The following is a 13,785-nucleotide window of genomic DNA, read 5'->3' on the forward strand; positions in this document are numbered from 1 at the left end:
TAATTTTATTCCACCTTGAATTGTCCCATAGCAAAGCAAAGAACCCACTTACACCAAGCTCACTTTGTTCCCATCCAATCTCTTTCTTAGACTTCAGATACTTAGCTTGACTTAATTATGTTTAGGTTTCCAGATTCTCTAATCTGAAAAGTTATCTATGAAATAATAAACGCAGTAAGAGGAAAAAATAACTTGTGCCAACTTTGTTTCAAAGAGAACTTTCTCAGAAATTCATCTTCTTCAACCAACCACATTGTCTGGGCCCTGTCCAGCCTTCTGGACTGATGGCCGAGGCTTGTGAAGGGAGGAACTACAGATCAAAGTCAAGGGGGACATTTTCATAGAGGGTCCTTGAAAGAAGCCTGAGCTGAATAATGAGGACCCTCCAGAGAATGATTTGCTTGGAAAGTGTGAGACATGAGATAAACCAGGAAGTAGTTGTGTCATTTGAGCTTATTCCCAAACCTAGAGAGTGAGAATTGACGAACTCTTTCATGGATTTTTGGTGCACACATGTAATAACAGCAGGAGACACAGAGGAAAGGTGAGGTCTACAGACGTTTAATTTCTGACCCTGTATTTCTGATTTCTTTTATTGACAGTGATTGTCTAAAAGCCAAGAGAATGCATGATTTTCTTCTTCCAGTCTCCACATTTGCTGTCATGAGCAGGGTTTTTTTTTTAATTTTCTTTTTTAAAGAAAGGTAAAGGAAGAATATACACATGATAGAGATGAGAGAAAAAACAAAATTTTTTCACAAACATCTTGTATATATTTGAAAATGGTCACTAAACTTCCCTTTTCCCTCTAGATTTCCTTACATAAGCATCGTGCTGCCCCCTGAATCTCTCCTATGGGTATTTTAATCATGTTTCTCTGGATCCATTCTGGTAACTACAAGGAAAACCTGTTAGAACTCTGGTAACTACATGGAAAACCTGTAGACAGTGGGATGAAATCAGACTAAGGTGAATCTTGGACCTTATAAGGAATTTAATTTCAAAAGACCTGTGAGGAGTCATAACACCACCCTCAAGGAAAAAGATATATTGATTCCTTCTGTCATGATTTTTACTATAACCATATATTTTTAATAGGGGAATTAAAATTTGACAATGTCCATATTCTTCTCCTAGGAAGAGTGGCTGACCTGCCAGAGAAACTGGCTCTACCTAGAAAGTATTTTCAATGCTCCAGATATTCAGAGGCAATTGCCTGCAGAGGCCAAGATGTTCCTTCAGGTGGATAAGTCATGGAAAGAAATCATGAGGAAGGTGAATCGACTGCCTAATGCTCTTCGAGCTGCTACTCAGCCAGGTATAAACAAAATTCCAAACAAGCAAAAAGACTACAATCACCTAAAATGTTTCTCTTTTCTGGGAACCTAATAACATGTGGTCCATTCAGCCCTTGATTCTAGTCAGTATGGGTGACAAAGAATACTTGCATTTGACACACTTGCTAAACAATGTCAATGGGACACTTGACTTTTTTTATTATTATTACCTCTCAGCTTAGTTTGTAGTTTTGGAAAAGGAGAATCTGCCTATTTTTGCTGTTTTTATGGTTTGGAGACATTGCTCTAGGGTATCAGTGATGTTTTCATCTCAGAATTTTGACAAGAAGACAAACATTCGCATTCAGTTGATACTCTGTTAAAGCTCCTCCACAAATTTGTAGCCACGAAAATTTCCATGCCTTATTTTTAATGAATTCATTAAAACTAGTTAAAAAATATTACCACTTATTGCATTTCTAGTCTCAAGGTTGAAATGTGTTTTAATAAGTTCTGTTTCTGTGGATGTGGAATCAAAGTCTTTCAGGGCACACATATGTTGCTCTTGAACTTTATGCTTTAAGTAAAAGTCTTGCTGTTTCCTGAACAACAAGCTTGCCTCTTGTTGAGGAAATAGCAACACATGGTGCAGCCTGGTAAATGTCCTCAGACAGCTTCCCTGCAGCGGTTACTGGGCTGTACTCTTTGCCCAAAAACTCTGACATAAGACAGAAATGGAAAAGAACACTATATGGAATAATAGAATTGAAAACTCTTTGGGTCTTTTAGAGGCGGCCCACATTCCTTGGCTCATGGCCCTCTTCCAGCCCGTAATCTCGGCACATTAACCTCTGCTTCTGTCATCACATCTCCTTATCAGCCTCCAACCTTCCTGCCTCCTGCTTATAATGGCCTATGTATGATCAGTCCACCAGGCAATCCAGGACAGTCTCTTCATCATATGATCCTGATCTAACTTAATCATATCTGCAGAGTTCTTTTCTGTGTGTCCTAACATATTGACAGATTTGGGGGATTGGGATATGAACATCTCTAAAGGGCCATTATTCTGTCTACTGCACTCACTTGTCATGTTGAAACATTTTTCTGTGAGAACTATGTTTGATTACAGAGTGCTGTCCCAGTCCCTACTAGACTTGATATAAAATATAACTTCTGAAATTTAAGAAAAATTGATTCAAAAATACATCTGCTTCCAAGGATGTCAGATAAGAACGGAGACTTATATGACTTATATAGATCATTTAGGTGATGATAAAGCTATGAAAAAAAATAATAAAGTAGAGTAAACGGGCCAAAGGGGGAGGGAGGGAGAGAGACAGACAGACAGACAGAAGGCTTTTTTTTTTATAAAGCTTTTGAGCAGAAACCTGCAGAAATAAGGGAGCGAGTCATGTGTATTATCAAAGGAACATTGTTAAAGGAGGAGGGAAAATCAAAGCAAGGCTCCCAAGGCAAGTGCATGCTTCACATGTACAACTGTGTGCAAGAAAGCCAATGCGAGCTGAAGTGGAATGCAGAAGAAGGGCTTAGGTGGTGAAGCAAGAGAGGCAAGAGTACTTAGGTTGGGGACTGGGCATCAGACTACTCATTGATTACATAGACCCTTGGAAACCATGATAAAGACTGTGGATTTGATTCTTGGGCAGGTGAGGACATCAGCTACTATGATAGGCACCAAAACTACAAAGATAAATAAGACATGGATCTTGCTCCTTAAGGAGCTGTAGTTTAGTGATGAAGAAATAGTATCCCATCCCCACAATTTTAGCATTTAAAGACGGCAGAGGATACAGAAAAGATGCCAGTAAGAAAGTGACAGACAATGAGTAGGTATAGACTCTGGCTTCGTTTGGAGAGTCAAGGAGAAGGCAACTGCTTGGCTTTGGATTTGTACTCCTAGCCCCCCAAAAGTGGGGTACACTGGCTAAAAATGTTTCATATTAAATATACTTGTTCACACTTTGTAAATACTTAAATTATTATTAAAGGTAATAGTTAAAATTCTTAGTGTCCCCCATTTTAATGTATTAGAGCATTCCTTTATCAAGTAATACCAAAGCTTTTAAAATATTAACATTATATTTTAACTTTACTTAAAATTATCTTTCTTGATTTTTTAGTTAATACCTTTTGTTGAAAAGACCATACCACTGCTGTTGCATTTCTTTTATTTATTTATTTGTATTTCAATAGGTTTTGTGGTAACAGGTCATATATGGTTACATGAATAAGTTCTTTAGTGGTGATTTCTGAGATTTTGGTGCACCCACCACCCAAGCAGTGTACGCAGTACCCAGTGTGCAGTCTTTTATCTTGTCATCCCTCACCTCCCTCCCACCCTTACCCCTCATCCCCTAAGTCCATTGTATCATTCTTACACCTTTGTGTCTTCATAGCTTAGCTCCCATTTATGATTTAGAACATATAATGCTTGGTTTTCCATTCCTGATTTACTTCCCTTAGAATAATGGTCTCCAAATCCATCCAGGTTGCTGCAAATGCATTATTTCATTCCTTTTTATGGCTGAGTAGTATGCCATGGCATATATATACACATTTTCTTTACCCATTCATTGACTGATAAACATTGGGGCTAGTTCTGTATTTTTTGCAATTGCAAATTGTGCTGTTATAAACATGCATGTGCAATAATATTTTTTATATAATGACTTCTTTTCTTCTGTGTAGTTACCCAGTAATGGGATTACTGGATCAAATTGTGGATCTACTTTTTAGTTCTTTAAGGAGTCGCCACACTGTTTTCCATAGTGGTTGTCCTAGTTTACATTCCCACCAGGAGTGTAAAAGTGTTCCCTTTTCATCATCTCCACACAAACACCTATCTTTTTTTTTTTTTTTTTTTTTTTTTTTTTTTTTTTAGCCATTCTTGCAGGAGTAGGGTGGTATCGCATTGTGGTTTTGATTTGCATTTCCCTGATAATTAGTGGTGTTGAGCATTTTTTCATATGTTTCTAGGTCATTTGTATATCTTCTTTGAGCATTGTCTATTCATGTCCTTAGCTCACTTTTTGATGGGATTGCTTTTTTTCTTGCTGACTTGTTTAGAGTTCCTTGTAGATTCTAGATATTAGTCCATTGCCAGATGTACAGATTGTGAAGATTTTCTCTCACTCTGTGAGTTCTCTGTTTCCTCTGCTTATTGTTTCTTTTGCTGTGCAGAAGTTTTTAGTTTACGTTTTATCTATTTATCTTTGTTTTTGTTGCATTTGCTTTGGGATTTTGGTCATGAAGTTTTTGCATAAGTCAATGTCAAGAAGGGTTTTTTCCAATATTATCTTCCAGAATTATGGTTTCAGGTCTTAGATATAAGTGTTTGATCCATCTTGATTTGATTTTTGTATAAGGTGAGAATTGAAGATCCAGTTTCATTTTTCTACATGTGGCTTGCCAGTTATCCCTGGACCATTTGTTGAATAAACTGTCCTTTCCTTACTTGATGTTTTTGCATGCTTTGTTGAAGATCAGTTGGCTGTAAGTATTTTACTTCATATTCAAGTTATCTATTCTGTTCCATTGGTCTATGTGCCAATGTTTATACCCGTACCATGCTGTTTTGGTGACTGCGGCATTATAGTATAGTTTAAAGTCAGATAATGTGATGCTTCCAGATTTGTTCTTCTTGCTTAGTCTTGCTTTGGATATGTGAGCTCTTTTTTGGTCCCATATGAATTTTAGAATTGTTTTTTTCTAACTCTGTGAAGAATGATGGTGGTATATGGATGATAATTGCATTAAGTTTATAGGTTGCTTATGGCAGTAATGGTCATTTTCACAATATTGATTCTACCCATTCATGAGCATAGGATGTGTTTCCATTTGTTTGTGTTGTATGATTTCTTTCAGCAGTATTTTCTAGTTTTCTTTGTAGAGGTCTTTCACCTCCTTGGTTAGGTGTATTTCTAAGTTGTTTATTTATTTATTTTTTTATGCAGCTATTGTAAAAGGGGTTGAGTTCTTGATTTGATTTTCAGCTTGGTCACTGTTGGTGTATAGCAGAGCTACTGACTTATGTACATTAATTTTGTATCCTGAAACTGCTGAATTCATTGATCAGTTCTAGGAGCTTTTTGAATGAGTCTTTAGGGTTATTTAATTTTTACGTATTTGTATGGTTTTGAGAATTCCTTTTGATTTCCAGTTTTATTCACCTGTGATCTGAGAAAGTACCTAATATAATTTTGATTTTCTTAAATTTATTGAGACTTGTTTTGTGGCCTATCATATGGTCTATCTTGGGGAATATTCTATGTGCTGATGAATAGAATGTATATTCTGCATTTGTTGGGTAGAAAGATCTGTAAATATCTGTTGAGTCCATTTGTTCTAGGGTGTAGTTTAAGTTGTTTCTTTGTTGACTTTTGATCTTGATGACTTGTCTAGTGCTGTCAGTGGAGTATTGAAGTCCTCCACTATTATTGTGTTGCTGTTTATCTCATTTCTTAAGTCTAGTAGTAATTGTTTTATAAATTCATAAATTCGGGAGCTCCAGTTTTAGGTGCATATATATTTATAACCGTGATATTTTCTTGTTGGAAAAGTCCTTTTATCACATAATATCCTTCTTTGTCTTTTTTAAATGGCTTTGCTTTAAAGTTTGTTTTGTCTTTTTTAAGAATAACTACTCCTGCTCACTTTTGGTGTCCATTTGCTTGGAATATCTTTTTCCACTCCTTTACCTTAAGTTTATGTGAGCCCTGATAGGTTAGGTGAGTCTCTTGAAGACAGCAGATACTGTCTGGACATCCAGATTGGTAAAGAGGACGTCAAACTGTCAGCATTTGCTAATGATGTAATTGTAATTTTTTTACTGCCATTTCAATTTCATGACTCATTTTAACTTTAGATTTGGACAATTCAGAGCATATTTTTATTAAAGAGTTTTATTAAAGAGTTTTCTAGAAAGAAGATTCATAAATTGATTACATTTTAAAGTGACAATTTTTTCTGAAAAAAAAATTTGATTTTAACACAGTTTTACCAATAGTATTTTTTTTAATGAACAGGACTTCTGGAAACTTTTCAAAACAATAATGCATTACTTGACCAAATTCAGAAGTGCCTAGAGGCATACTTAGAATCAAAAAGAGTTATCTTTCCAAGGTAAGTTTATAAAGCAACCTAAGATACTTTTTAGTAGTTATGATTGTCGATCAAGTTGAGATTATAGTTATAACCACAAAGCATCAAGGAACTAGAGAGACAAAAAGATCTATGATAATGAAAATCCAGCTAGTTATCTTAACTGGGGAGTATAAATCTCAAGGACAAAGACACAATATTCAATAAATATTTAAGTCGGTAAGTATCTAAGTTGTTGAAATAATTTTATTTATTTTAATTTTTGTGGGTATATCGGTGTGTATATTTATGGGGTACATAACATGTTTTGACATAGGCATATAATGCATAATAATCGCATCATGTAAAATGGGGTATTCGTCTCCATAAGCATTTATTCCTTGTGTTACAAACAATCCAGTTATGCTCTCTTAGTGATTTTAAATGTACAATTAAATGATTATTGACTATTAAATGACTATTATTGATGACCAAATTATTATTGACTATAGTCACCCTGTTGTACTATCAAATACTAAGCCTTATTCGCTCTTCCTATTTTTTGTACCCATTAAATATCCCCACCTCCCCAACCCCAATCCTTCCACTACCCTTCCTAGCCTCTGGTAACCATCCTTCTACTCTCTATCTCCATGAGTTCAATTGTTTCGATTTTTAGATCTCACAAATTGAAATGATTCTTCATCACCCCATTGTTTTATCATTTTACTGTTGAATGAATATGTATGCCTGTGCATGTGTGTATGTGTGCTCAGATGTGTGCATAAACGGTTAGAGACTGGTGTTGCCTGAGCAATTTTCTTTAGGTTAATTGGTGGAAATCCATGTTAAGCTTTCCAAGATGCCTAGTCTTGAGGAGAGTGAACCCCACCCTTTTTCATGGGCATAGCAAGCACCCTTAGCACATCTCTCTACCAAAAAATGTTCCTATCTCTAGCTGTCCAGCCTCTTCAGCTTTTACACTTTCATAACCTCAGGCAAGTGAGGACTCCAGAGTCTTTACCCATCTCCTTATGAGTCAGCCCCAGGTGACCTGACATCTCACTTTGAAATGTGACAACTCTAGTCCTAGAACTTCAGCCAAAACTGAAACTTTAACATCTGTTTATATTTCTTGGGAAAGGTTTGGTCAAAAACACAGAAGCCACTCTAGCCGTTTAGAGCAAAAGTTTCATTCAGGGAATTAGAAGTTTTTGCTGGTGCTAGAGTCAGAAGAAGGGAAGAACTGAGGACCACTATGAGGAAATCCAGAAATACAGGCAGAGGTCTCAGGGAAGTGCCGCCAAAGTCTCCGCTTCCTGCAATGAGAAAGGGAGGAATTGTCAGGAGGATACCTGAAAACCAAAGATAAAATCCCACCCACTTCAGTCATCCATGCTCAAGTTGGGGAGTAATGCCTTTGCTTCCTTCCACCTTCTCAGTCACATAGAAAAGCATCTCACAGGCAGCATCTAAATTAAAACCTTACTGGAAAGAGATTCTAGAAATGTCATTCCAGCTTTTCCCTGATGCAGGGATATTGCTAAGTTGACAGTCAACAGTCTAGAGCATTTACTAAATGCTGGTTTATACATTTAGTCCTCCAAAACATAAGCAAGTTAGGGATGGGAAGAGCAATAAAAAGGATCCTTGATTGAAAAAAAAATTGGAAATCACTGTATTAAACATTAATAGTTAATTGCTCTAACCTGTTTTAATATGAACTAGGATAGTCAGTTGGAATAATAAATCAAATTGCTTTTGAGTGATTTGGAGAGATTAAACATAATACAAAAACTATATTACACGAAGACTGGCATTTAGAATATTCTGGGTTATCTAGAGCAGACACAAACAATTTTTCTTTCATAAAAGGTCACATAGTAGATACTCAAGGCTTTGTAGGCTTGACAGTCTCTGTAGCCAGGTCCACTATTGTAGCACAAAAGGAGCCACAGACAGTATGTCTGCATGGCTGTGTGACAATGAAGCTTTATTTACAAAAACTAGTGGTGGGCCACATTTGTCCTGTGGGCTGTTATTTGCCAACCCCAATCTATGGCAAAATAATCTTCTGTAAGTTTATAATTTCCTTTACCTATCTTTTTGGTAATAATATTGAAATATACATAAATGTTTTGTTTCTACATAGCTTCACATGGTTGGAAATGGTGTGCTCGCAAAATTATATTATGCCCCATTTCACAGTAGCATGTGCTGCAGGGAATAGCGAATACCTTTGGATTGAGAGAATGGCCCAGTACACATTCACAGAACCCAATAAGGTTCTCCTGCAACTACCCATCCATCTATTAACTCTTCAACAAATCATGGACTGAATACCAGTTATGTGTGACATACTAGGCCAGATTTTAGGGAAAACAAATAATACGTTTTTACTCTGGAGGCTTAAAGTTAGGTAAAACAGATATGTGAACACAACAGTTTCTAGCATTTTTACAGTTTTTATGTACATATTTTTTATGTACTAGGCACTAATTCTAGGTATGCATCATCACACCTAGGTGCATCATCACTAATTTTCACAGAAATCGTGTTTAGAGATATGTGGCCTCCCCAGAAACCCATGACCCAAATAATTGGAGGTCCAGGAAATTGGTAGACAGGGAAGAGATGTGGCTAAGGAATTTATCTTTTATGTCTATCTAAGACTTTACTTCAATTTCAACTTACATTTTAAGGATGTTCTTTAATGCAGATTTTACTTCTTGTCAAATGATGAACTTCTGGAGATTTTGGCCCAGACACGAAATCCACAGGCTGTGCAACCACACTTAAGGAAGTGCTTCGACTCCATTTCAAAGCTCGAATTTGCTCTCATGCCTCCTGCCGAAGGAAAGATTCCTGGTATTGATGGAGAACCAGAAAAGGTTTATACTAATGATATTTTAGCAATGCTGTCACCAGAGGGAGAAAGGGTGAGGTGCTTTTGTTTATATTTCTTTATGATGAACTTTGTTACTCTTCTAGGGTTATTCTCGCTCTAAGGATACAAATACACTGCTGGCTCAGCAGTTTCAAGAATAACCAAAATAAAATTCTTGCCCTCAAAGAGCTCAAAGTCTAGCAGAGAGATAGTCAAAAAAAAACAACTGAAAATCACCACAGAAAATATAGTACCAAAGACATGTGTTCTGTTGTTGGAAATAGAGTGGAGAAAACTAGAACCATGTCTTATTCAACTCTCCACAAAAGGCACACCAGTGGACTGGTTAAGAGCACTGGTTCTACTATCAGGCCACTTGGACTAAGTCCTACCCTTTAATCTCATCCGAAAGATGGGGATTAGTAATTGTATCTGATTAATGGAATGAAGAGCCTGTTCAGGGATAGTATACATAAATTGCTTAAAGCAGTACCCAGTAAGCACTATGGAAATGTTAGTTGCCAGAGGCAGCATTGCCCAGCTCCTGGTATATGAGGAACACTAAGAGAGTAAATATGTTAGGACACTGTGAGGAACCAAGTGGCTTCACAGAGGAGAGCCACACATATGTACACATACACAAAGTCAAGTAAGATGGAAGGGGGAGTATCTTCTACATGGACATGGGTGACATTTCAGTCACAGGAACTGTGCAGGGAAATGCCAAGGAATTGGGTCCAGTAAGAACATAGTGTGTATCTATGGGAACATATAAACATTTCATGTGTTCTGAATTGATCCTCTTGCAAAAGAATTTGCTCATCGCTGGTGCACAAGAGAAAGGGGAAGACTAAGGATAGAATCTTGGGAAAACATGAAATTTAAAGACAGGTTAAAAGAAGAGCAGTTGAAAGAAACCAAAACAGTCATGACAGGCCATTGGAAGTCCAAAAAAATAGATACCAGAACTGAAAAGTGTCATTTGAACTTTCGAGTTGGGAGGACCTGTGTAACCTTAATAAAGACAGGTTTACAGAAGTGATCAGGGACAAAAATCAGATGGTAGCAAGTAAGAAAGTCAAAATAAGTGAAGAAATCCATGCAGTGCATATATACTCCTCTTTCAGGGAGTTGACTCCAAGTGGAAGCAGTAAAATGAAGCAATAGGTGGGGTGAAAGGAGATAGCTGTATAGTGGAATATCAATAGAAGTTTCAGTATTTGCAGTCAGGCTTCAGCATTTACATAGCTCAGGATTCTGTCATGGAAATACAGAAGGTATACAGTGTACAAGTCCCACAAAAGCCACTTCATCAATGCTCTGATTACCTTTTAGGTTAGCTTGGGGAAAGGCCTCAAGGCCCGAGGCAATGTAGAAGAATGGCTTGGTAAAGTGGAAGAAGCCATGTTCACATCTCTGCGGCGCCTGTGCAAAGCTGCCATCGCTGACTATCAGGGGAAGCTGAGGACAGACTGGGTGATTGCTGGCCACCCGTCTCAAGTAACTCACACTCACATTTCATATTTCTGAATTATTTTTTGGTGATATTCATCACATATTTAAGAAGGATGTTTTCTTGCAGGTTATCCTGACTGTTTCTCAAATTATGTGGTGCCGTGATTTGACCGAATGCCTGGAAACAGAAGACAATGATCATATAGTGGCCCTGGAGGATTTTGAAAAAGTAAATTTTGAGGTGAGATCTCTGACACAGTCACGTTGTTGACTTGCAAGTTGGTTTTAGTGTGAGTTTTTAAAGCATGGTTAATGCAAATTCACTTTATTTCAGAAATTCTCATGCGGTGACATGACTTACAAAGTTTTGGAATTCTCACTAGAATTATTTGTGTTCCACTTTTTTTAGAGACAACTACTTTAAGGTTTGTGTAGTATTTATATGAATACTTGTGAAAATAGGAGGAAAAACAATTCCAGAATAAAACATCAGGGTTATAAAATGGTTTGCAACTTTTAAGGACAAACTGTGTTCACTAGTTCCTGGATACCTCTCAGGGAAGTTTATTTAGTCCAGGAAAACCTCCAGATTCATGCCATTTTTATTTCTAGGCTTTAATTCTATTTCTGCTATTTTGTAGAACTGTCAGGCAACTAACAAACAATAAATGATTCAAAGAATTTAAATACCATCAAGAGCTTTTAGCTATAGCTAGGAAATGCTATTTTACTAAATAGCATTTAAATAGCACTAAAACTTTATACTTGTTGAACAGCAACTCCACATTTCCCCCCTCCCTAGCTCCCTGTAATCACCATACTATTTTTCTATAAATTTAGCTATTTTATACCTCACGTAAATAGATCATGCAGGACTTACCTTTCTATGACTGACTCATTTCATTTAGCTTAATATCCTCCAGGTTCAATCATGGTGTTACAGGTGATAGGATTTCCTCCTTTTTTAAGATGGAATAATAAATATTTCATTGTATGTGTATACCACATTTTCTTTCTTTTTTTTTTTTTTAAGAGACAGGGTCTCCCTCTGTCTCCCAGGCTGGAGTGCATGGATAAAATCATAGCACCCAGCTAATTATTATTTTTTTTTTTTTGTAGAGACATGGTGTCACTGTATTGCTCAGGCTGGTCTCAAGAGCTTCCCTCAAGTGATTTTCTTGCCTTGGCCTCCCAAAGTGCTAGAATTATAGGCATAAGCCACCATGCCCAGCTCAAATTCTCTTTATTCATTCATCCATGGATGGACACTTAGGTTTTTTCCACATCTTGGCTATTGTGAATAATGCTGCAATGAACGTGGGAGTGTAGATAATCTCCTCTGGATCCTGACTTCATTTCTTTTGGATATGTACCAGAGTGGGATTACTGGGTCATATGGTAGTTCTATTTTTAATTTTTTGAGGAGCCAGCATATTGTTTTCCGTAATGGCTACACCATGTTTACATTCCTACCAGCAGCATACCAGGGTTCTCTTTTCTCCACGCCCTTGCCAGCATGGGTTATCTTTTGATTTTTTGATAATAGTCACCCTACCAGTTGTGAGACAACATCTCATTACGGTTTGTATTTGCCTGTCCCTTATGATTAGTGACATTGAGCCTTTTTTTATATACCTAGTTAGCCCTTTGTATGCCTTTTTCTGAGAAATGTCTATGCTAGTCCCCTGCTCATTTTTTAATCAGGTTATTTGGTTTTTGCTATTGAGTTGTAGGAGCAATTAGACCCTTATCTTACACCATACACAAAAATCAACTCAAAATGGTTTAAGGATTTAAATGTAAGACCTGAAACTGTAAAACTCCTAGAAGAAGACATAGGTGAAAATCTTTGATATTGGCGTTGGCATTGATTTCTTGGATATGATACCAAAAGCATAAGCAACAAAAGCAAAAAACAAATCCATGGGATTATATCAAACTTAAAAGCTTTTGTACAGCAAAGGGAAACAATCAACAGAGTGAAAAGGCAACCTAGAGAATTAAGGAAAATATTTACAAACGGTATGTCTGGTAAGGACCTAGGCCAACTTTACTCCAAATTCAATTCTACTTTCAACAATACTGCATTAAAGATTCACCCTTAAAACAGAAAAATGAAACAGCTTTATTGAACAAAACAACTTTATTGAAATAAAACAACTCTCTATATATTTATATGTAAACATTCAATAAATATTTATTTACTGAATAAAACACCTTTATTGAAATAAGAGAAAACACTCTCATGAAATTCCTTAAATAAATTTCATCTCCATAGCTTCAGAAAGAGAAATGACTCCCTAAAGAAAGTTCCATTGCCTCTATGTAGAGGTGGTCCCACATTAGGGTTGGCCTAAATGACATTTCTGCACAATGGTGCAAGGTCCTCAGAGGCACTGCTTTTCTTTGAAAAAGATTTAATTATTTAGTAAAAATTTAGCTCACTCTTTCCAAAAATGTTTTCATTTAATCAGTTATTGGCTAGGTTAAAATGCTCAGATTTTCTGATTATTAATGGAAAAACCACCCCTAAAATTGAAGAGTATCACCTTTAACTACATTTAATTTTTAGGGGGAACACGCTCCTCTAGAGAATCATCACATAGTGGTTAAGAGCATGGGCTTTCCTCAAGGCAAATGTCTACTCAGGTCTCATTTTTGTTACTTCATAATTGTGTGACTGCCATCAAGTTACTTACGCTCTCTGACCTCCAGTTTCTGCAAATGTAGGGTGGGGTAAAGGCAGTATATATTTCACAGAAGTCTTTTGGGAATTAAAGCATCGTCCTGTTTGGTCACAGAATTATAGATTCTTAAAATTCTCCAAATTAAATGGTGAAAGAGATAATGTATATATGTAAGCTGATATTGGAAAATTCACCATGACAATTTTTTTTTTAATTTTTAGAGATTAAATGCCCTGGCTACAATAGTTCGAGGCAGTCTTCCAAAATTACACAGAAACATCCTAACTGCATTGATTACTATTGATGTGCATGCAAGAGATATAGTCACTGAACTCATTCAATCTAAGGTAACTATTTCATTTAAGTAAAAGTATAC

General features: G+C 36.6%; 1 protein-coding gene and 1 long non-coding RNA gene across 3 annotated transcripts in view; one reads left to right on the forward strand and one right to left on the reverse strand.

Moving 5' to 3' along the window:
• Positions 1 to 13,785, forward strand: part of DNAH6 (dynein axonemal heavy chain 6) — a 297,682-nt gene that overhangs the window by 88,273 nt on the left and 195,624 nt on the right. For both annotated transcript variants that reach the window (XM_032243483.1, XM_032243484.1), the window contains 6 exons: positions 1,138 to 1,318; positions 6,326 to 6,422; positions 9,100 to 9,319; positions 10,603 to 10,767; positions 10,850 to 10,963; positions 13,631 to 13,756. In XM_032243483.1, coding sequence (XP_032099374.1) covers positions 1,138 to 1,318; positions 6,326 to 6,422; positions 9,100 to 9,319; positions 10,603 to 10,767; positions 10,850 to 10,963; positions 13,631 to 13,756 — 903 coding nt within the window. The remainder of the gene's footprint in view (positions 1 to 1,137; positions 1,319 to 6,325; positions 6,423 to 9,099; positions 9,320 to 10,602; positions 10,768 to 10,849; positions 10,964 to 13,630; positions 13,757 to 13,785) is intronic.
• The window catches only part of LOC116526854, a 28,272-nt gene that overhangs the window by 2,058 nt on the left and 12,429 nt on the right, over positions 1 to 13,785 (reverse strand). The window contains exon 2 of the long non-coding RNA XR_004258299.1: positions 8,341 to 8,355. This is a non-coding gene — a long non-coding RNA (uncharacterized LOC116526854). The remainder of the gene's footprint in view (positions 1 to 8,340; positions 8,356 to 13,785) is intronic.

The sequence above is a fragment of the Sapajus apella genome, unplaced genomic scaffold (assembly GCF_009761245.1).
Source record: "Sapajus apella isolate SASKATOON/1434 unplaced genomic scaffold, GSC_monkey_1.0 scaffold52, whole genome shotgun sequence".
NCBI lineage: Eukaryota > Metazoa > Chordata > Mammalia > Primates > Cebidae > Sapajus > Sapajus apella.